Raw genomic sequence first — 24,477 nt, forward strand, 5'->3', positions numbered from 1 at the left:
AGAATTGTCTAGAATGTCATTGTATGCTGTGGCGTTAATTTCCCTTCACTGGAACTAAGGGGCCTAGCCCGAAACATGAAAAACAGTCCCAGACCGTTATTCCTTCTCCACCAAACTATACATTTGGGACTATGCATTCGGGCAGGTAGTGTTGTCTTGGCATCCGCCAAACCCAGATTCGTCATTCGACTGACAGATGGTGAAGCGTGTTTCGTCACTCCAGAGAACGCGTGTTTCCACTACTCCAGAGTCCAATGTCCGCGAGCTTTACACCATTCCAGCCAATGTTTGGCATTGCGCATGGTGATCTTAGGCTTGTGTGCAGCTGCTCAGCCATGGAAACCCATTTCATGAAGCTCTCAGAGAACAGTTATTGTGTTGATGTTGCTTCCAGAGGTACTCTGTAGTGAGTGTTGCAACCAAGGACAGACGATTTTTACGCGCTTCAGCTCTCGGCGGTCCTATTCTGTGAGCTTGTGTGGCCTACCACTTCGCGGCTGAGCCGTTGTTGCTCCTAGACATTTCCACTTCACAATAACAGCACTTACAGTTGACCGGGGCAGCTCAAGCAGAGCAGAAATTTGACTAAGTGATTTGTTGGAAAGGTGGCATCCTATGGCGGTGCCACGTTGAAAGTCACTGAGCTCTTCAGTAAGGCCAGTCTGATTACAGCACGCAGTTTGCTTTTGTAACGTGTTGTTTTCCAACCATGTGATTTGTTCACTTCTTGTGTAGTTACTTAGGCTGTATTACTAGCTGCTTTATTCATCTTGTATGTCCTTGTCCATATTGATTCAGACACGATGTGCACATTCACGCGTGTACACACACACACACACCACATGCAGGTAGGTGCAACTGACAATTAAAATGTTGTGATGTGCGTTCCAGATGGCAGTCGACACATCTGAAACCGAGCAGATCTGACCCACGCTCAACCTTTCTCGTTAGAATGCAGGATCCACATGCTAGTGGAGGTTAAATTATTTCCCCCATGTTGCATGTGACTGGGAACATGCCACCCTGACCTTTTTGGTGATATTTGATAAATATAAATCAGAATCCTGATAAAGCTAAGTCCTGGAACATGCTCTAAGCATGAAGACATGATGTACTTCTTCACCATATGTCTCTTACTGGCATCAATGCATTGTATCTCACATAAGCACATGCTTTTGCTTATGCCTACATTCTCCCACAGAATCCATCATAGATGAGGCTTGAGTCTAATTCATATATTCTCATTTTATTGTAAAAATGTTCCCTATTGCACAGTACATCTAGAGTTTAGTTTATTCATGTGTTTATAAAAGCTTTGATTTTTATACAGAAACTGAATCGCTGACACTACCCTGAAATCAACATGAACAAATAGCCTTACATCAAAATAACCGAACAGAACGTGGAAAGAGATGCAGAAAGAGAGAGAAGATTAAGTCTGACCTTATGTATTAGTAATTGCGGAATGGAGCTTTTTGCCAGTGCCCACAAGTTACTTTCCACCCCTGCGGATGATTTAATCACCACAGCAGACTCTCCTTTTTGTAAAAAATATCTCTCTCTCCCACTTGCCTTTTTATTGCAGATCTCCAGGTGGTCGATTTGAATTTAAATGTGTAATTGTCATTTCCACTCCTTCTGCTCTCTTTGCAGATCAGTTCTTGTGGAGACGAAATAGACAGAGAGATGGTGTATCTCTCTGTTGTGATGTCTCATATCATGAGAAGCGGTGACTAACACTTTGGTGTGTGTAGCCTATCTGACGGCAAGCAGCACAGTACATTACAGCACCACGCCATGCCCCTGAAACCATCCGGACCAGTGACGTCAATATCCCTTTGTCTGTTTTTTTTTAAATCCACTTGACAATGGAGATTGGTCGGTAACACTGTCCGTTTCCCTCATTCTATTGAGTCCAAGGTGAAGTTAGTTCACCCAGGCTGTGCTGGCCTGCAGCCCAACCCTGTCTATCGCCCCCTCCTGGATCCAGCACAGCCATGGTCCTGATGTGTCCACCAGCTCACTATTATCTCTCTGGTTCATGGCTGTGAGACGCCATCTCCCACGGAACTGTCCACCCTCAATCTCTGTGTGAGGAAACTGCTCCCCCCTCCTATTTTAATATCTTGTCGTTTTGCACCTTTTTTATAACTAATACCTAGTTAGAGGGAGTAGGAGCTTGGCATGTAAAATCCAGTATACGTTTGTTGGGGTTAGATGGAAGCTTGGTTTGTGCCTTGACGTTTGGGGGATCACTCCCACTCTGGCTTGGCTCACACAACGGTGTAGATGTAAACAAAGACAATGACGAAGAGGTTAAGGAAGGTGCCAACGATTCCCAGCAGCGCCAAGATGGACTCCTCCTGCTCCTCCTTGCTCTCTAGCGCCCGCACCTCCTCAATAGTGATGACCGTTGGGCCCATGGCCATGACGCTCGCCCAACCTGGCAAGGGTGCTGCTGGCACTTATCTGCAGAGGGGGAGAGAGAGACAGAGGCAGCCCACCTGACATGGAGGCACATACGGAGAAATGAACATTAGATAAGAGAAACAGAACGCAAGCCCATAATCCGGAGTGAACACAGACAATGGGAATGAATTTAGATGTTGCAGTTTAATGCTGCACTGCTATGATGCATCCAACTCCCCTCCCCACTAGTCCTCTCCTCCATGTGCTTTATACGACACCCTGGGGAAAACTGAACCAAAAAGCCCTCGGCTAGCCTAGCCAACAGAATCCTCAAGAAGAAATCAATGGTGATCGAACAAAACAATAGACATGCACAGCACAATGGAGATTTAACTGCAAATGCCACTGTTTATTACCTGCCGTAGCTGTTGCTCTGCCCACCGCAATAGATTCCTAATATTCGGCATCCCTTACGGTCTAACCGCATTGAAAATGTTTAACACTGGATCATGGTTTTAATGAGCCCCTTACAATCCACCCTCTTTTTCCCAGAAGGTGGTTCATGATTCTCTCCCCTCCCCTCCGTCTAAGTTGATTTCCTGAGCATGATGTCCCTACTGAGCAGTCTGAAGGGAGAGGACAGGGGCTCTGGCTAGTGCCAGCCCTCCAGGGAAAACTACAAGCAGGTAAACCATGCCACAGCCAGCCAGTGCTGAGAAGCAGGCAGCGCAGAGCATTCAGCCAAAACATCACCAGCGTCAACAATAAGCAGCCCCCTCTGAAACAGGCAGATCCTACCATATTTCAGAAAAGAGACATAATTGAAAGAGAAGAGATGAGTGGTGAAAAAGGTGTCTTACCCTAAGGCGTGTGAGGAGCTGGGTGACATCCAGCATGCTTTTGGGTCCTCAGCGGAGAAGCATGGCCACACACAGGAGCCTGCATTTGGGGGGGGACAGGGGGAAGCTGGCTGGGTACCCACGCTCCCAGCGTCACAGAAAGAGGAATATGTGGTAAGGAAAAGAAAAGGAGATCCGGGCTCCAAACTGCGTCTTGGTGTGCGGCACTGTACGCAGACACTGCTCTCTGTGAAAACCACCCCCTTCTTGCCCGGATGAATTCTCCAGTCCTCTGCGCCACCCCCTTGGTTAAATACTGCCTTGGTTTTGGTTGCGGTATTGTCTCCTTTTTGCTTTTGTTATTTTATTCCTCGGGTCTCCACAACCAAAGCTTCTTACGCTCCCCCTCCCCACTACTCTCCCCATCCTACTGCCCCACTCTCCAATTCCACCACAGCCCCCCTCTTCCTCCTCGGCTCTTGTTGGCTCTTTGACCCTCTTAGCAGCTCAAAGAGAGAGCCCCAGTCTCTGTGACAAATGTACACGCCCCCACCCCTTCTCTCCTTCCGTCCTTCCTTGCTTCCCTCTTTCTGGAGCAGAGCAATTAGTGCCTTTCAGAGGCGCCTCTCTCTCGCCTGCCGCTGAAACCCGGAGCTACAGCCGCGCATGGTTACTCTGGAGCAGCTAGTGCTTGCGGCAACTACTACCGCACCTCCAGTCCGCTGTAGAACAATCGACTGATACTACAGACAGCCCACGCCACAGCAAGTGTTATTCCAAAGAGCCAGTAAAATCCCAGAGCTGTTTGTGAACAACCGGAGAGCTGGAAAGCCGGAGTGCTGCTGCGTAGCTGTTGCTGTGTGGGTCTGCAGCTGGTGGCAGCTGTGTTGTGGTGGGTCCCCTGTGCAAGACGTGCCGTGGGAGAGCCGTGCATTGCATAACCAAGCAGAGGGAAAGAGGCCAGGTCCTGGTGGCTGTGGCGGCAGGAGGGAGGGAGGGAGGGAGGGAGGGAGGGAGGGAGGGAGGAGGGACTCTTTCTGCCATCTCCTCCTCTTCTGCTGTGGGGGCTGGTTGAGCACCAAACAGAAAAAAAGAGGGGAGCGAGAGAGTAAAGTGGGGACGGGGGGGTGAAGTGACCCCTTCCTCAATGCTGCACGGTGGCAGAATGTCTCCCTTTGTCAAGCATAGCTCGACTGTCATACCTGCGAAGGGAGAGGTGTGGAAGAGAAGGGGGAGGAAAGGAATAGGTGGCTAAGAGGTGAAAGGCTGTAGAAAGATGTCGGGCCTCATAACATTTGCGTCATTTGCGCCATTTCAGAAAAGTCTGTGCACGGGAAAAAATATTGAGTCTTATAAACTTGGTGCGAGCCATACATACACCTTTCCTGTTATAAATCAAACCTGTCGCAAACAAGCATTAAAACGCCGCCTGAAAAGTGCCTTCCATTAACCATGGTGACAATAACGCTCTTTGTTTGCTATATAATTTGGAACTATGGTCATTAGGCCATGACAGTTTCTGAAAGAGCGATGGCAATTTTCATCACATTTCTGTGGAGGTGTGGGCAGAATGGTTTTTATATTTTACAGTGACTTTTTCGAACTCAACATGCATGCTGCCTATAGTGAGTGCCTGTCAACACATTCTGCAAAATTGATTGTACACTGCTCAAAAAAATTAAGGGAACACTTAAACAACACAATGTAACTCCAAGTCAATCACACTTCTGTGAAATCAAACTGTCCACTTAGGAAGCAACACTGATTGACAATACATTTCACATGCTGTTGTGCAAATGGAATAGACAACAGGTGGAAATTATAGGCAATTAGCAAGACACCCCCAATAAAGGAGTGGTTCTGCAGGTGGTGACCACAGACCACTTCTCAGTTCCTATGCTTCCTGGCTGATGTTTTGGTCACTTTTGAATGCAGGTGGTGCTTTCACTCTAGTGGTAGCATGAGAAGGAGTCTACAACCCACACAAGTGGCTCAGGTAGTGCAGCTCATCCAGGATGGCACATCAATGCGAGCTGTGGCAAGAAGGTTTGCAATTAAGTTGTAACTACCACAGTCATATAGGCTACCCTTGAAAGTACCTCGGCTATGGCATGTTTGTCTGTGAAGGTACACTACGTATTTTTAACACTAGAACTGCCTGGTCTTTCAGCCTAGCATATTTTAAGCTTATTATGTTACTTGTCTTTGCTTAGTATCCAGAGCAATGCTGCCCCGCAAGTGGTCATGTACTGAACACATTAACAGTGGGGATGTTCTTGGAAGAAGTGGTATTTCAAAATCGAGCTTCACCTCTTGAATTGAGTTACTTGACAAAGGTAAGTGTCATAGAATCAAATGTAGAATATGCTCTTTCTGATACTATATAAACTGAACAATCATATAAACGAACATGTAAGGTGTTGGTTTCATGAGCTGAAATAAAAGCTCACAGAATTAGTCCATACGCACAAAAAGTTTACTTCTCAAAATATGTTGTGCACAAATTTGTTTTCATCCCTGTTAGTGAGCATTTCCCCTTTGTCATCCAACTGACAGGTGTGGCATATCAAGAAGCTGATTAAACAGCATGATCAGACCCATGATCAGACCCACATTCCAAACAAGCCTGTTTGGAATGTGGTCTTAGCAAGCCATGACCATGACGGTCCACTACTTACCTAAAGGATTTCTCTGCTTTGCAAACAGATCGTACCGCTAGTGTAACATACATGTACGCTTGCACAGTTTTAGCAGCACAGCACTCTGCTCTACTTTACGTAGGGCACATTCCAGTGCTCCTCAGAAACCTGGTCCACAGAGAGCTCAGTAATGGGATTTTGATGGGGGTTGGCAAGGACACCACTGTAGATACAGCTGCTCCATAACTTCCTTTTGCCTCCTAGGAAGAAGGGAGACCTGGTTAGGAGGTTGGCACTGGTGGCTCAGAGCCCCAACCGTTACGCTTCCAGCTGCCCTCTCATAGGGCGCTGAGGCAGAGACTGGAGGAAGGGGGTGATAGACCTCACCCACGCTCCCTCGCCACAATCCACTCCCAGGGACGACTCAATACTAACCTGGTTAACGTCACTTCACTTGATTTTATGCCCATTAACGGTAAACGAAGTGCATGGCAGGTTTTATGAAGACCTATGAATGTCATATCCTGTTCTCAGCAGTTTTGTTGTGGCAGCAGGGAATTTCTAACTGTCATTACCTAGACATTACTGAGCTTGCACCAGAGCGCAGTATTGATTGGTCGTGCTGTTTGCAGCAATGTTGAAATTGCTACCTGATCTGAATAGATCAACTGAGGCTTACATTTGAGTGGATTAATGCATGCTACATTGGCTTACATCTTGTTGTATGAACCAGTTTATTTGTTGTTTGCCTTTTTTGGCACCAGGTCACTGATAGCCCCACTCCTAAATTTCTGTTAACCTGAACCCTTATCGTCCAGTGTCCACTTTCGAGCCAATGGTTGAACTCTCCTCAGCCCTGGCTTCCTGGCTTTGCGGTGAATGTTTGACCAGCTTTAGTGGATGGTCAGCACTCAAACATTCCATGAGAGGTATGCCTCAGTGATGAATGGATGAACACCTCACTGATCATTAGGATCCACATATACCAATCACTCCAATGCTGGGAAATTACACGACAATTAATGGCAATTATCAGCAGGGCAAATTCTACAGCATCAGCCTCTACTGTTCCCAGGCAACCCATTTGGAATGACTCCAATTCCATGAGTCAAATTACAACTGTGGTAAAATGATTAGGATCCCTGGTGTTTTGTTGCACACAGAGGAACGACTTGTTCTCAAGGGGACTGGGGAGGATTTTTTACGGTTCAGATTTTTGTCTTGATTAGAAACAAACAACTTAACTTGATTATGGCTTTTTGTCTCCATTGAATTTGTCCCTAAAATGTATCCGCCATCCCAAATTGTTTCATTCCCTGGTATAGATATGCCTACTTGACAAACAAGAAACCAATATTCTCACGCTAACCACTTCTATTGATGTTGCTTAAGCTTAAAAAGTTTTTCAGAAACTTGCTTAGTTAAAAAAAATTTCTCAAGATAAAAGAATCAATTCAAAGCAGCAGATCAGCCTTTAGGCCCCTCTCCCTGGCAGATCTCATGGTTGGTATTCCTCTTCACTTCCCTTTGTTTGACATTTGCTCATCCTCTCATCTCTCCTGTGTTGTGCCCTGCCTGTCAGTCTCAGTCCACTCTGGCACACTCCCCGGTCGTCTCCCTAAGTGTCCAGAGCTGAGGGATCTCCTGGGCTCTGACGCAGCCCGCCTCAACCTGCCCAGCGAAAGCACACTTTCTTTTCTCATCAGGTCTGCCACCATGCGCATCGCTGCTCCCTCCCCATGGACGAAAGACAGATTGGGAAAATAAGAGGGAGAGCGTCAAACAGATTGGGGAAGAGGGGGGGGGGGGAATGGGATTAATATCCAAAATGATGGTTTTTTTAAACGTCAAAACATGCGCTGAAAGCACAGCACATGTTTTTCTGACGTGACTTGGCGCAGGTACCCCATTTGCACCCCTGTACACTAATTTACATCACAGGGGTGTTTTTTTCTTTACAGGTGCCCTTTTTAAATCCCTCTTTTCACTGTGTGGAGGCGTGGATCCTGCCGACTCCCCTCACTATGAAATACCAAGCGTCAGTCCTGGACTTGTCAGCTCTAATTACAGGGAGAAGGCCTGCTCCTCTACAGGGATAGCAGGGCTCTGAATTGGAAGGAGAGTAATGCAGGCGGTAGAAGGCAATGTGATTTTTGGGTTAGTTAAAATGGAGGGGCTGACAAATATGACAGGGGTCCGAATGTCTTTTTAAAATGTGTATAATTTAAACACCGTTTCTTCAACCACCCATATGTCACTGTGGTCATGTTGGAGTTCACAAAGTTTACGCAGCTCAAGGATAGCTGGCTTATTGTGGAGTACTGTATAGTCTTGGAAACTAAAGGGACAAATGACCTCACTGATTACAGTTAGCCAACAGTCTTACTGTTGATGGTTGGATTTGAAGTTTATTACCAGCTCACAAGGCTTTACCAATTTTGAGGATTAATATCTGTGGAAGCCAACAAGAAATGAAGTACCACTAAATATGACTATATATTATAGAATTGGGTAGAGATTACCATACTAATGATGATGATGATGATGATGATGATGATGATGATGATGATAATGAATAATAGTGGTGAAAAATGGCATGCGAATAATGGGACTTTTGGGACCCAGGGTGAATAAGTTTTCCATACCCTCGCACCATTTGAAGCTCTTATTGCTTCTCCGAACATATGAAAATGATGCCCCTCTGGGTCGAGACATTACCACAATCAAATGGTTGCATAAGCAGGTTCTCTGGGCTGTCTGTACACTGATGTTTGGGAAAGGTCTATTTTTCTTCTGTGACAAATGGAAGTCATTACCAACTGATTTTACCACGTCAGCAGCATTTCTGCACGCAGTAGGGCCCACTTATTTGGGACTGGTAATTGCTTTGAATCATTTCTCACTAGTTCCCGGTCCAACTTATTTCAAGCAGAATGGCGTCAATGAATACGGGCCTTATATTATGCTCTAGTTTGCATGCTAGACAGCTTTTGGACGATATAAATAAATAGAACAGCTGAGAAGAAGGAAAAATCCCATTGCAAAATAATGCTTTTTAACCTATTCATTGATGGAAATATCAGTCGATGGAAATACATTTGACAGGTCATGCTTATCGGCCTATAGGTTAGTCTGCATAATTTAGTGGAATTAAATTGGCCCGTGTACAGTATATTCGTTATGTATCTTATTTAACACATGCGTAGGCCTACAGCATACGGAGCCTTTGAGAGGAAATGGAAAATCTGTCAGATAGCAAGAGCTGCTGCTGCAGCATCTCAAACAGCAAATGCATAGGCAACGGAAGGCAGGCTTTGTCACTGCGTCACACGTCACTTTGCAATGAGCTGGAGGCAGTGTGCGTTTTTCAAAACGTTTTGTTTGAAACCTGAACGTTTTACTTCATATTATGAGGCATGTCTTACCTTGCTTCAAAGTAGCCGAGCCAAAATCAGACCCTATCCATGGAGGCAATTATTTTATATCAACTTTCTTTCATTGTCCAGTAGCCAAAGGCACAATCCTAGTCATATTATCAACCCATGTTAGTTGTTGCATATTAGATCTCCCCTCTTCCAATATTTCAAACGGATATTTTCATCTGTCACATGAAAGCACTTTGACAACCGTGTTTTCCTAATTGCATAATGGAACGAACATTGGAATTTAACCTACTGCCTTGTGCGCGTGATTGCGCTTATAATGTGAAGAAGTAATAGTATCAACATTTTAAGCTGAGTGTTCTGATCTGTTGTATCAGACTGGTTGCTTTTTAATTATTTTTATTTTTTTAAATGACGTAGCTGGCCTACTGGTTGTGTGAATTTGGGATGTATCGTCCCACAACTGTCCCGGTCTGTTTTTCTATTCTTTCTTGACAAGCTGACCAATAGAACAGTTCAACTCTTCTACTATGGTGATTTTTTTTGTTGTTGTTGTCCGTTACTCATCTTGTTGACTGAGGAAAAGTAAATGTGGGCAGTAATATCATCTATAAAGTGCCCATCAACATTTGATAAGGGCTGCACATCGTTGTGTCCCTGATGTAGGTTTCGCTATCCTGTGCCCCTTTGTAACGTGGGTGCCAATAGTGGAACATGCTTCTACCTTTGTTTTGTAAATGAGTAGATGGCAGGTTATTGTCTGGTTAATGACTTCAGTGATCAGAACATCCCGTTAAAGGGACATCTGGTTTAAAGAATGTGTTTAGTTTCCTGTGGAACCTTGAGATGTGTTGTGATAACTATTGCATGTATTCCATAGGTTTAAGGCAAGGGAGACTCCTCTCTTCAATCTATAGAAGGGTGTGTATACTACTCTTCTGCACCGGTCATTCATAAAACCTTGAATTTGATTTAACTATATGTCCTTCAAGACTCCGAACCCTACGTTGGTTTTTGGATTTGTTGTGCCACATGCTAGCGATCTACCATGCTGCTCTGTGTTCGTGGTGGGACCTTACGATCAGTTCTGTTATTGCTTTATTGCCCTCTAAGTTTTGTTTGGTCACCTGCTGTTTTCTCCCATGATGAGCTGAAATGGAATGGAAACATGTCCCCTGGCTTAGTAACATGTCACTGGCCCCAGCAGTGACACACAATGACAGTGGCAGCCTATTTACTTCTGTTTAGACGACTCAATGTAATCGCAGCGACAGACCAAGGATTCCCTGCAAAGTGGTGTGTAGCATAAACCTCGCTGATTTACGTTTTTGCTGACTCAACAAAATTATATTTAGAAGAAGCAAAATTCCCACTAGGCATTGACGTCCTCCCCCATTCCCCTTTGCCGCGATCTTATTTGTTAAATTAAATAATACCCGCAAAACACCAGTCTCAACGTCAACAGTGAAGAGGCGACTCCGGGATGCTGGCCTTCTAGGCAGAGTTCTTCTGTCCAGTGTCTGTGTTCTTTTTCCCATCTTAATCTTTTCTTTTTATTAACCAGTCTGATATGGCTTTTTCTTTGCAACTCTGCCTAGAAGGCCAGCATCCCGGAGTCACCTCTTCACTGTTGACATTGATACTGGTGTTTTGCGGGTACTATTTATTGAAGCTGCCAGTTGAGGACTTGTGAGGCATCTGTTTCTCAAACAAGACACTCAAACTAGATGTACTTGTCCTCTTGCTCAGGTGTGCACCAGGCCCTCCCACTCCTCTTTCTATTCTGGTTAGAGCCAGTTTGCGCTGTTCTGTGAAGGGAGTAGTACACAGCGTTGTAAGAGATCTTCAGTTTCTTGGCAATTTCTCACATGGAACAGCCTTCATTTCTCAGAACAAGAATAGACTGACGAGTTTCAGAAGAAAGTACTTTGTTTCTGGCCATTTTGAGCCTGTAATCGAACCCACAAATGATGGTGCTCCAGATACTCAACTCTGAAGAAGGCCTGTTTTATTGCTTCTTTAATCTGAACAACAGTTTACAGCTGTGCTAACATAATTGCAAAAGGGTTTTCTAATAATCAATTAGCCTTTTAAAATTATAAACTTGGATTAGCTAACACAACGTGCCATTGGAACACAGGAGTGAGTGATTGTTGCTGAAAATGGGCCTCTGTACGCCTATGAAGATATTCCATAAAAAAATCTGCTGTTTCCAGCTTCAAACATGTTGGCTCACTATTTAAAGAAAGATGAAGAACAAGCTGAAGGATGGAAAAATACCAGAGTTTTGGTGCAGGTACAGACAACTAACGCTACCAAGCAACAAAAAAAACAAATACTTGGAGTCAAAGTGTCGATAAGTCGTGCAGAATAATATTGAGATATGTAACTACCCCCCCACCACCACCACCACCACTGTTTACTACAGTTTTACTACCTCCCCCTCTATCGGAGCCAAACCCCCAGTTGTCCAGCCAGCCCTGTTTCTCCACATGGTCCCCTGTGCCAGGCTGCTGCCACTCACTGCCACCTCTGGGGAACCGCAGCCAGGCTACGTAGGTGAACCTCTGCCTGTGTGCTTGGAATTTTAGCCTCTCTCGCGCTTCTTATTCCCACTTACCTCCCCGTGCTTGACGAACCTCTTTCTAGGGCCCTGTTTTTTGCGCAATTATGACAAACCTGAATTGTAACCTTTTATTTTAACCTTTTAAAGCATTTTCATCAAACTGTCACCTTTTTGTCAGATGGTCCAGCAACACCATCAAATTTTATCGTTCACATGCCCCGAATACAACAGTGAAATGCTTACTTTCAAGCCCTTAACCAACAATTCCGTTTTGAGAGAAATACCCCCCCCCCCCCCCAAGAAATGAGAAATAAAAGTAACACGTAATTAAAGAGCAGCAGGAAAATAACAATCTCGCGGCTATATACTGGGGGTACCAGTACAGAGTCATTGTGCGGGGGCACCAGTTACATTCAAGGTAATATGTACATGTAGGTATAGTCATTAAAATGACAATGCGTAGATAAACCGACTAGCTTTTTTTTTTTTTTTTTTTTTTTTTTTTGCAATCCTCATTTCTGGATATGGCTTAAAATACAGGATCAAATATTGCTATGTCACATGTGCAGAACCCAGCATCCTATCTGACACATTTCACTTAGTGCTGGTTTACAGTAGGAGGAGCAGGAGACAGGGAACAGGAGATAAGGGGCAGGGTGGACTTGGCTTGTTCCTCTTGTATTGAAGCCGCCAACAGCGTCAGTGGTAGAAGAGGAGTGGTCGCCAACAGCACTCTTATCTGGCAGTGTTGTGCGAACACTAATTTGTCAAGTACACAAAGGCGGGCGGTGGCAGTGGCAGCATCGCTCCCTCTCTCCATCTCTTCCCTCCTTCCCAGAAGTGCAGGCCTCTTGTGTTTGCGCACTCATTCTCTTTTCCTTGGTTTCTTATCTCATTCCAAACCCGGAGCCACATATGTGGCTGTTTTAGCTGAAACATGTCACTGCGTTGGGTTTGGTTCGACAAACAGATGATGCAGCCTACTGCTGAATCCTGAGCCGACCCCTGCCACTAGTTGGAGTGACACTCCTTGTGACGTGTTCAATAATGCCAAATCGAAGGCCACTTGGAGATTAATAATGGAATATTTATTCTACGTTTGTGTAATTCACGCGTAAAACATGAAACAAGAAAATGAGCACAGTTTTCATATTGCCATATTCACTATGCAATCTTATTATAAATATAAAATTAATTTTAGAAATATTTCCATGTATTTTATGTTGTGTTTGTTGACATCTTTGGCGGAAGTATCGTACAATCCCACACACACTTGCACCCAACCATGAACTTCATCCTATTCTCTTTAATATCCTAAAAAGCTCCATTCCAAGAATAGCTTGCAACCTAATGGCCCATTAAATAGAAAATGTTGAGCTGTGCTGGATCCCTTCGTTTTCCATGTCATTTAACTTCCTCAGCACGTCTAAATTGGATAAAGTGACAGTACCGCTAAACTTTGTCACATATGGAAAGGGGAGACGTTGAATTATAACTTTCACAAGGTAGACATGCGTCAACTCTGGGGTCTCGTTTTCTGTGTTTCCTGTCAATGTTAATCACCCACAACGTCTCCCTATCAAAATGACAGCGATAAAAATACAAATGGCTGGTATGTTGTTACATTGACAATAACAGTGTAGGCATAGATAACATGGCTGGGGTACTCAGAGGGTGCTGTTTTCTTAAGGCTTGTAGTTCTGCTTTGTGGACCAGCAAAGGCTTTCCACTTTAAATTGTAGTCGCACATGCATTATGTATGCAGCTAACCCTTGACTGAGTTTCTCAGCTCTGTCTGGAGTGTCGTATTTCAACATCACACTTAGCTTGATGTAATATTTCAACCTGCTCTTTGTGTGATTTCTGAGTAAAGTTTGTAATAGAGTATATAAGATGCCTTCCCCTTGCCTTGTGGCTTTTTGGATGACGTCTCTGAATTGCTTATTGGTTGTTCCAGCCAGGAGACATTTCAGGTCATCATGTCTTGGCTCCACTGCCACATTCTACTGTTTTGATCTCGTTCTCCTTAATTAATTGCGTTTGGTTTGCTCACCTCCCTCTCGCCTGTTTCTTTCTTCCTCTCACCCGTCAGTTTTTAGTCTCTTCCTGTCATGATAGTTAGCCCTATTTCCTGCAAGGGCTCGACATCGGGGTGACAGGCTGTTGATGATATGCGGATAATTTTAATGACGGATGCCCAAATAGACTGGAATCTTGTGATGCATACGAATGTGGATTAGTAGCACCAGTTAGGCACCAGTGTTTGAAGGCCCAATCTGTCTCAGTGGTGTTGACCCTGCCATGCCCACAGCTAGAAGACTGCCAGCCAATACCACTCTCCCAGCTCCGATGAGAAGTGGCGTGAATAAATCCAAGGCACACACTTCTCATGTGTGTCAGAAGCAGTTGTGAGCACTGTTGAGAGAAGCCGATTAAACTTTAACCAACCCACATGGCAAAATAGAAATCTCCGTTGGTCTCTGACCTTCCCAACTCTAGAAAGTACCTGGGATTAACCACCCCTTGGTTAAACTGTTTGCATAGCCATGGTCCTCCAAGTTTCTTTTTCAAAGTAAACCATAATATATTGTTCACCCCAAAACCACTAAAACCATTGTAAGCCGATTGTAAGATAAAGGCTTAGTCTATAGGCCTTGTTTTTAATATACAGTATGCAAAGAGCGTCTCCTTTGTCTCTGGGTGGTTGAGATTCTGTTGTTTTAGAGAATGCATCAGTGCTCCAGTCCATCTCCCCCTGCTGCTCTCTTTCTCTCTCTATCAACTTATCTCTCCTTGTCTCTACCTCCCCCTTCCTGCTGAGAGCGATTGGATGGTAACGGTATTCCGTGCAGCTGCAGAATTGATGGTGTTTTGGTGACGTAGTCACTGGCACCAGCGGGAGATTGATGCCCTCTGTGTCCATGTCGCCTCTCATGAGATGCTCACACATCATCCGCCTACAACCCGCACCAACACACACTGCAAATCCCACTGCTTGTGTGTTTCTGTGTGAATTCTGCCCCATTCCAGCCTCACTTAGAAAGCGGGGCAGTGACTTGCGGAGCTTTATTTTGGGTATGGGTATTCCCATTTAAATTCAATCACTTTTTGACAGAACCCCTTTTGAATTGAATGAAATCTAACATACATATTTGCTCACTGTAGAAGTGCGCAGAAAGTGACTTTTGACCTGAATAGTCAATAACACAATAGAAACATCTATATTCAGTGTGTGCAAATGTATTAAGATTAGGGAGTTAAGGCAATAAATAGGCCATAGTGGCAAAATAATAAAAATTTAGCATTGATACTGGAGTGATAGATGTGCAGAAGATGAATGTGCAAGTAGAGATACTGGGGTGCAAAGGTGCAAAAAAATAACATGGGGACGAGGTAGTTGGGTGGGCTATTTACAAATGGGCTGTGTACAGGTGCAATGATCGGTAAGCTTCTCTGACAGCTGATGCTTAAAGTTAGAGCAGAAGAAATGAGTCTCATGCTTCAGCGATTTTTGCAATTTGTTCCAGTCATTGGCAGCAGAGAACTGTAAGGAAAGGTGGTCAAAGGAGGAGTTGGCTTTGGGGATGACCAGTGAAATATACCTGCTGGAGCGTGTGCTATGGTGACCAGTGAGCTGAAATAAGGGGGGGCTTTACCTAGTAAAGACTTATAGATGACCTGGAGCCAGTGTGTTTGGCGAAGAATATGAAGCAAGAGTCAGCCAACGAGAGCAAACAGGTCACATTGGTGGGTAGTATATGGGGCTTTGGTGACAAAACGGATGGCACTGTGATAGACTGCATCCAATTTGCTGAGTAGAGTGTTGGAGGCTATTTTGTAAATGACATTGCCGAAGTCAAGGATCGGTAGGATAGTCAGTTTTACGAGGGTATGTTTGGCAGCATGAGTGAAGGAGGCTTTGTTGCGAACTAGGAAGCCGATTCTAGATTTAATTTTGGATTGGAGATGCTTAATGTGAGTCTGGAAGGGGAGTTTACAGTCTAGCCAGACACCTAGGTATTTGTAGTTGTCCACATATTCTCAGTCAGAACCGTCCAGAATAGTGATGCTAGATGGGCAGGCGGGTGCGGGCAGCAATCGGTTGAAGAGCATGCATTTAAGAGCAGATGGAGGCCGCGGAAGGAGAGTTGTATGTTATTGAAGCTTGTCTGGAGGTTAGTTAACACTGTCCGAAGAAGGGCCAGAAGTATACAGAATGGTGTCGTCTGCGTAGAGGTGGATCAGAGAATCACCAGCAGCAAGAGCGACGTCATTGATGTATACAGAGAAAAGGGTGAGGAACTGCAGTTTTATCCCGTTTTCTGTTTGTTCCTTTTTAGGTGAGTGATCCTTTTTAGAAGTTTATCCCATATTAAGCTACAACATATTCACACGTTGTAGCTTAGACCCTATTTTACATTTTAAAAAATTGTGTTGTGACCCCTATTGGTTGAGAGACAACATGCTCAACATGCTCTTGAACATGCTCATGTTTCGGCTGATAAATGAACTAAAATGGGAATAAATTGACATTTCTACTTTCAAATGGAACCACAAAGATTGAAGTCCACACATCAGAGAATGTTGACTTGAATGGGAATATCTGTTTTAAATTATGCTGTCAATCCTCCATAGGAAACGTATTGAAATCATAGAAATAGATAATAGAATATACATTACCATTTAAGTTGACGTTCAACGGTGGGGGAACTGGTGGTCATCTTGTTACTAATTACAGTAAAACAGTTTCAAATTTCAATGGCGTACCAGCTTTATTGCAGTGATCTGAAGGGATAGGTCCATTATATTAATTATATTTCTATGATTGAAAGTACACCCACCCTGTATTTAAGAGCATGTCTCAACCAATGCCAGGTACAACACAAAAAACCTCAGATGTGAAATGGGCTCTAAGCTACAACATATATGAATATAGAGTTGACATGTTTTTAGAGCATTGACGTTAAAGGTTTAAAAAGGACATTTTTATTAAACTTTATTTTTAAAGAAATAATAAAATAGTTTGACAACACTGTTTGTACAATTTTCAATGATATCAAACAATATATTTTCCAGTGACGAAGACATGGATCTCTCATGGTACGGTGGGTTATGCAAAATGGGTCAACTTTGAGCACTTACCTCCTGGATGTTTTGGCAGTCGGGTCCAAAAAGTCAGTCCGTTTTTGACCACTTCCATAGGCAAACATTTATGGAAAGTTTTGTTTAAATCAAAAGGGATGCTGTAAATAAGTGACTGAATTCAAATGGCTTTACACATCTATGTATTAAGTGACAGTGGACGGGGAGGCATTAAGCCTAGTTGAAGGGCCTTTTATTTTAAGGAGCCGATGCAGGGGATGAGTCATCAACGGAGCTGCTCAGGTGGGGCATTAACTTTGAATCACCTAACGCGTCTGCTCTCTATACTAAGCACCCAGCTATACAGCCCCCAAGGAGGACCTTAAATCACACCTACTCAAAGCTATCTGCTCCAGCAGTCTCCAAAAGCAAGCCGTGGTCAAGATTGATGTCCAGTTTACTGTAGTTCCATTTCTGTGGGTCTCTCAAACTATTGCTATTAACCTTAATCTGTTATTTATCCTGTTAGTGCATTCATCTATTGGCCCTGTCAGAATCAGAGGTGGGAATGTGAATGAAATTACTGCCAGGGCAGTCAAATTTGTAAACAAATGCACATTTGATTGCCAATTTAAAGTCAGGGAAGGTGGCCCTCCAATTGGGATTTTTTATGTTAACCTTTGTCATCTGACATAATGATTTTTTGCCTTAAGAGAATGGAGGTCACATAAGACCCATGTTTGTTTCTGCAGCATTACAGCTGTGGTTCGATTTCCAAACCTTATCTATCACCCATTGAAAAATTCTGTCTGTCTTTCCTCGTACAGAGAAGTCTATTTTGTTGGTTGTAACTCAGTTAGTACAAATTAAATGATGGTGAACGGGGGACGGACTTGACCATGAGAGTACTAGGAGAATGGGGGGGAAAAGGGTGACATTGAGGAAGAGAAGTTTAGGGGCAACACACACATATCACTGGGCAACATCAGACGGATAGCGGCATCTCCCACATCAATCATATCAGTTAGCTGAGCCTAGCGGTAATTGCGTAAATGTATTCAGGAGGAGGGGGGGATTGGATTCTGTGCTTCGCCGTCCACAGACAGTGGAAAGGATTGAGGCGCAGATTAAAGCGGAGAGAGGTCAACGTTCAAATACTGGGACAGGGACGTTGGGGCCGGGAATTCCAATATAAATGTAAAGCAGCCTGGGAGCCAAAGTGCTCCATTTGAGGCTGGCACAAGCACACGGGTGCGCTCACGTAAACAGTGCCCCACACACATACCTTCACATCCTCAAATGGTCATTCCTGAATGGTCACCGGCAATCTCTTTACACACAGACTGGATATGCTTTGACAATGATGGACGTGATCTTGGTTCAGCTGTGCTTCTGAGTAAAGAAGCAATAAAACTGGCCTTTAGACAAGTTCAGTATCTGGAGCATCAGCATTTGCGGGTTCGATTACAGGCTCAAAATGGCCAGAAACAAAGTACTTTCTTCTGAAACTCGTCAGTCTATTCTTGTTCTGAGAAATGAAGGCTATTCCATGTGAGAAATTGCCAAGAAACTGAAAATCTCGTACATCGCTGTGTCCTACTCCCTTCACAGAACAGTGCGAACTGGCTCTAACCAGAATAGAAAGAGGAGTGGGAGGCCCCGGTGCACAAGTGAGCAAGAGGACAAATACATTAGTGTCTAGAAAAATCTATCACGCTGCCTGACTCATTATACAAAAAGACACCCTGAGATTCATTACTTAAATTATTTCTTATTTGATGCAATCCTGTATCTGGGCAAAGTGAGGGGTTGCTAGGCCCCAGGCTTTCCTTTTTAGATTTGCTTCCAATGTTGCCTGCCTTCCTGACTAGCTGGCTCGGCTTAATTTCAGGGCCTGGAACACAAGGCTGTTTGAGTTGCGTTCAGGGACACGAGGTGATATTGGGGGAAGTCAGGCGCACATTTGTTTGTGAAGAGTCTAAATTGAGTTCTGGACTTGGTTTTGGCCGCCTCAGGGCTGTTCCTTGTGCGTGCATGTCGTTTGTCATTTGTACATTCCTGGAAATGTAATAATCTTTAAAATCCCCTTTCACCAGCTTGCTACTCACTGCGATCCATTTCTAGTCCTGCTGCTCCTCTCCACTCTCCAAGTGCAATCTCCGAGCAATCTGGATTTCTCTAACCTGCACCCATCTATCCTGTAAACACACACACAGAGGTTCACTCAAGGCCATGAGACTGATACTTTCGTTATGTTGTCCTCGCATGTAATCATATGTTGAATTAATTTTTCCTCTTGGAAATCAAAAAATGTCTTAACCTCAAGTGTGTCTTCAGATGCGTCAGTCAATCTTTCTTTTTACAGCGGTGCGTAGTTAGATAGCAGGAGAGGTGTCTAAATTATGTCTGTTTTTATTCCGTTTTTGATTGATTTCCGAAACACTATTACCAGTTCTCTGTAGGCTCTTTCTTATGCGTAACCTGAGTTACCTTCCTAACCCCTCGTTTCTGTGTTCTCTTCTCCCTCAGTACTGGACATGGCACGTCATGTGCCCCTGTACCGGGCGCTGCTGGAGCTGCTGAGGGCCATCTCCACATCCACGGCCCTGGTTCCCCTGCTGCTGCCCCTGTCAGGAGACCCCAGCCAGGAGGAAGAGGAGGAGGAGCGCTCCGAGGGACAGACGTCTGTGGGCATGCTGCTGGCCAAGATGAAAACCTGCGTGGACACCTACACCAACCGCCTCAGGTGGGGACTTAGACGGACAGAGTAAGAATATACAGAACAAGCGAATTAAGTCTCATTTCCCATTTAATCAATGTAAATTGATGGTTTCAGCTGTGCATGAGTTTCAACTGAACAAGGGGAGAGGGTTTGAGGTCCCTTCCGTAGACATTGAGTGATCAGTGCAATGTAGACCTGACCTGTGGGTATGTGACCACCCTTTGTTAATCACAGTCCCACAGTGTGCAGGAAGCCCATGTTATCCCGCTTCCCTCCCATACGTCACCCCAACCAGCTAGTGATGGGAAGTTCAGCTTTTTTTACTGACTCAGATCTTTTCAACTCATTCAGTCAAAATAACTAATATTTTTCTACTTATTTTGTTCATTTGATTTGTCATGCCCAGAGCACGCAGGAGGCAGGACCCCTTACCGGCGAACAATGAACTGAAAACTCAAGTCATGATTCTCATTTACCATAGGTGGCTTATTGGAGCTGTTATTCATGAGACTTATGAAAGTGTGCTTCAAACAATGTACGTTTTGTGATTGCTAGGCATACAAATATAATGATTTATGTATACTTTTGAAATGAGTTCTAGTTGTGGCCGCAACGGGACTAGATTGTGAACAACTCTTGGCGGAATGACTTGACTGCCGTGAGGGAAATAAGCACCTATTGTTTACGGAAGGCAGCAACCCCCCAAACGATTAATTCACGGTTTTGAGTGTTGTTGAGCAGAGGCAGGCTGTCTGCTATGGTTCTTCAAAGCTCTGTCCACCGATAACATTCAATAATCAATGAATTGCATTCATTCGATCAATTATTACTGTCTTTTTCTTCTCTATGCTGCCTGCGTGCACCTGATAGACAGTTGATGGTCGCAGCATTTCTCCAGAGCCTGTGAGTCAGAGGAGAGATTATTAATCCTGCTGAAGATTTCATTGAGGCCAGCAGGTCAAACAACCCCCCCCCCCCCCCCCCCCCCCCTCAAAAAAAATAAAAGATTAATGACTCGTGTCGGTAAATAGAGTAGTTTGCAAACTGCACATCACTACAGCCAGCCCAGTGCTGACTCTGGGCTTGACGCAACGACAGTAGCAGGGACACCTCAAGAGACGCAAAGGCAGTCTTTACCTCTCTCTACCAGGTCAGAACCCTACGTACATCCGCCCAGCCCACGGCATCATCAACATTCCATGGGAACCCAACCCCCGTCAATATTTAAATTGTGTCTGGTTAGATATTGACAGGTATAAAACAGTTCCATCTCAGGTACGATTCCCAGACTTGCATATTTTTCTCCCTCCCTCCTCCCTGTTGAATTTAAGGCTTCAGCCAGTTGAGTTATTTTTAGAAGGCACAGCCCATCCCTCTTAGATGCTCCACCAACAAACATGCTCGGACCCATGACATTGCTTTTGAAATGTACAGCGGAATAGCCCATCGGCCCTGGGAGACTGACAGACCTACCTGGTGGTCTGTACCCCTTCTGCTTATCAGCAACACAGTTAGGATTACAGTCTGAGGATGGTCCAGCGTTAAGTTGTTTCTCTACCAGTGAGGGCGGGAAAAGGAAACTGCCCTGCTATCGACTCACAGGCCTTAGCGATAACCGGTTCATAAGCATCATATCTGCAGCCATCACATCAGGTTGGGCTCTGAGCGCTGGTGTCCAGACACACAGAGAGAGTCTAATGAAAGCAGGGCCTCGGGGCGGCTGGGCAGCCACAGCAGAATATTATCGGCATCTTATTCAACGGTCTCTCCCAATCTGTGCCCAGTCTGTGTAGCTGCCTGGCCGATGAGGACGGGTAGTGGCAGGGGTGGAGAGAGGAGTGGGGGGGGTTGGTGACAGAAGACCTTCGCTAACTGTCCTCGGTGGAGCAGAGGATTCTGGGGCGAGCGAGCAGAGGGAACTTGGCCGCCGTTCAACTTCACAAAAGGTCATGCGGAAAGTGGCTTTATCAGCGACCCCACCACCACCACCCCAGCAGGGGCATGGAATCCATTCTTCTCTCAGATCCCACAGCGTATAAGCACAAGGTTAAAGCACTGTCTATACACCCCTTGTGTATTTCAGCCCCCTCTGTGTTTTCCACTTAACACAAGAGTTTTGAAGCAGATACCTATTTTACCTGGGACGAAAGCAGGGAGGTTTTTTCAATGTGCAGTTTAGTTCCGATATAAACCTCCTTAGAAATTGGTCTCTCTGCTTATCTAGTTGTGAGGACCAAGTTATTTATGCTGCAAGGCTTCACAGAGCTGGTTTAAATTATTCATAGTAGGTGGAAGGAGGAGAACAGTAGCCTTGCCCCTTCGTTCTGTCTGTCTGAACATTGGGTCCGATTTTTCTTCATCGTGATTTTGAGGCTTCACCCTCGTACGCACACCCCTTTAACAGAGCATGAAAAATGCAGTTTCACTCCGTGCGTGTAGGAGGCAGGGAATGGCAGAGCTCGGGAGCACAATAGGAATTGCCAGTGACATGCCTGGACGGTGCTTGGAATGGGATTATCAATTTTGCTCCAGGATTGTGGCTCACTGTGCAAAATGCTCCTTTTCAGATGGACACAGGAGAAACTCTCCAACCAGAAAATGCCCGACGTGTAATTGTTGCACAGTAGAGCGATGAATATTTCTATTCCCATCAGTAATATAATCGCCCCAGATTTCCTTCCCCAAGACAACTAGCAATATATGTCACTGCAGGATTTTTGAGAGGAATATGATTACTGAACTCTCTCCCTTTGTTCTCTTCTCCAGGTCAAAGAAAGACAAGGCGAAAGGTGTGGTGAAGCCTGATAGCTCAGACCCAGAACCTGAGGGGCTGACCCTGCTGGTGCCTGACATCCAGAGGACGGCCGAGATTGTCTATGCTGCCACCACCAGCCTACGGCAGGCCAACCAGGGTAAGCCACACACACACCTCACTCACTGTCTCTCTGGGCAAGGGCCAAACCTGCAGAGCAGAGGGGATATTAGTCTGGACACTCCTTGGATTTTTACGCACATTTATTGTAATACGTGACACAGTAACATGTTAACCGGTGTCTTTTTTAAAGGCTGTCTGTTTCACTGAATTATGTCTGATTTCAGCAGGTCTCAACTGTCTTCCTACTCTCTATTTTTCTCTCGCTACCGCACTCTTTTGTCCTGTGTGTTCTTGGGACAAGGCTGAGAAAATGGGTCTCTAATTTTAGCTACCACAAGTACAAATGTCCTGGGCTGTGTTTGACTAGAGCCCTTTAAGTCTGAATTTGGTCTTAATGAAAAAATGGCCTGTTTTAGGCCTGATCATCCTGTATCCAACTCCCCATCGCCACCCCAATTCTCTAAGACGGTGGTTCCCAACCTTTTTTTCAAGTAGCAGGGATACAATTCTTCAGCACACCTAAAATAAAATGTTTGTTTCTATGGCAGAGGCTGTGGTATAGCAAAGCCCAAAGACATAATAAATCAATGACTTTGGCTAAGCTCTGACTTACCGGATGCTAAGGTTTTCACAGACCAAGTCAAATTATACAATGACTTTGCTCGTGATGCGCACCCCTCAGATGATAAATAATCTAATAATAATAAACAGCCTGAGCGCACTGGACCTGAAACTACGATACAGATCGTAGCCACGTTCCATTTCATGTGTTATCTGACCGACGCTTGTGCTCCCAAATCAAAATGGTCACGTTTCTAAGTGTTAAAGTGTTAAAGAAATTAATTAAGAATAGGAGTAGTTTCGCAGTCCTCTTAAGAGTTCCTCAAGGAACGTGGCACAAAGGTTGGGAACCACTGCCCTAATTGACAGGTTAAAAGTTACTCCATGCCTCTCACATCTCTCTCTGAAAGGGTTTCTATTTAGTATCAAAGCCCTATGTATGTTCTATTGTGGGTACCTGTTGTTCTACAGTCCCCATACAGCGTATCTGTCAGTGTCCCTACAGTGCGGGGAGACACAGAATCCTCCCCAGAGCCCCGTAGCGCAGAAGGACAGGAGGAATGGGTAGTGGAGATCTGAGGCCTCGGCTTCTAAAACCTGCTGTCAGGGTACTCCTGCCAGCCTTTACTCACCGTTGCTAAAGAAAGCAACCCGTTGATGTGCCTATGATGATGTGCCCCCCCCCAACTGTGCGGCGCATATTATTAATTTGATTGCCTGTCTCCCAGTGGCTCTCCTGTAATCAGCTGAATCAATGGCGCTGTAAGTGAGCATTGTGGGGGTGAGCTGCCCAGTTGCCGATCAATGCTGCCGTCACTTTACCTAAATAAGTCCATATGATAACGGCCACAGGATTCATCGACCAGAAGGGAATTGGCGGTATAGGGGAAGGCTGGACTGATGTGTAAATGCTTAATGAGTAATTTAGTCTTTTAAAAAATGCCCATAGACGGGTTAACGAGGAGGCGGACATTGGTCAGCGCTCTGTTCCTACAGCCTAGTATTGGCTGGTGAGACTGGGAAACGGTCTATCGAAGTATCGATATCCAACACTAACGTGCCAATAGAACAAAGTAAATGACGGTATCGACAGCCCTCTTTTTTTATGTCCCTCTGGCATCCTAAGTTTGGTTGTAATAGGCCAGTTAAATGCACCAGTAATTTAATGGGTGGTCACATCTGTCCAGGTAGCGGTATCTAAAGCAGAAAGTGAGAGTGGGGCTGGGGTGCTATAAATATGCTATATGCAGACAGTTAATTATGTTGATGCGTTAACTGCTCTCTAGCCCATCGCTCCACTATGTTTTATCGGTGGGAAAATTGGTGGGCGTTTCCATTATCATTTGTCTTGGACATGGTTAAGCTGTTGATAAGACTAGACTTGGAAGAAACTGGTGGAAA

The 24,477-nt window shown here is 44.8% G+C and overlaps 1 protein-coding gene and 1 long non-coding RNA gene across 18 annotated transcripts in view; one reads left to right on the forward strand and one right to left on the reverse strand.

Moving 5' to 3' along the window:
- birc6 (baculoviral IAP repeat containing 6) overlaps positions 1-24,477 on the forward strand; it is a 153,632-nt gene that overhangs the window by 98,991 nt on the left and 30,164 nt on the right. For 14 of the 17 annotated variants that reach the window (XM_021610071.2, XM_021610181.2, XM_036984019.1 and 11 more), the window contains 2 exons: positions 19,448-19,685; positions 22,407-22,552. In XM_021610071.2, the coding sequence (XP_021465746.2) occupies positions 19,448-19,685; positions 22,407-22,552 (384 nt within the window). The remainder of the gene's footprint in view (positions 1-19,447; positions 19,686-22,406; positions 22,553-24,477) is intronic. The other 3 variants (XM_021610147.2, XM_021610201.2, XM_021610217.2) reach the window with 1 other exon arrangement.
- Positions 1,234-4,206, reverse strand: LOC110528285. The gene is made up of 2 exons (XR_002474228.2): positions 3,270-4,206; positions 1,234-2,504 (listed from the first exon to the last, which is right to left on the reverse strand). It is a non-coding gene; the product is annotated as an uncharacterized LOC110528285 (long non-coding RNA).

This window comes from Oncorhynchus mykiss, chromosome 1 (genome assembly GCF_013265735.2).
Source record: "Oncorhynchus mykiss isolate Arlee chromosome 1, USDA_OmykA_1.1, whole genome shotgun sequence".
Lineage (NCBI taxonomy): Eukaryota > Metazoa > Chordata > Actinopteri > Salmoniformes > Salmonidae > Oncorhynchus > Oncorhynchus mykiss.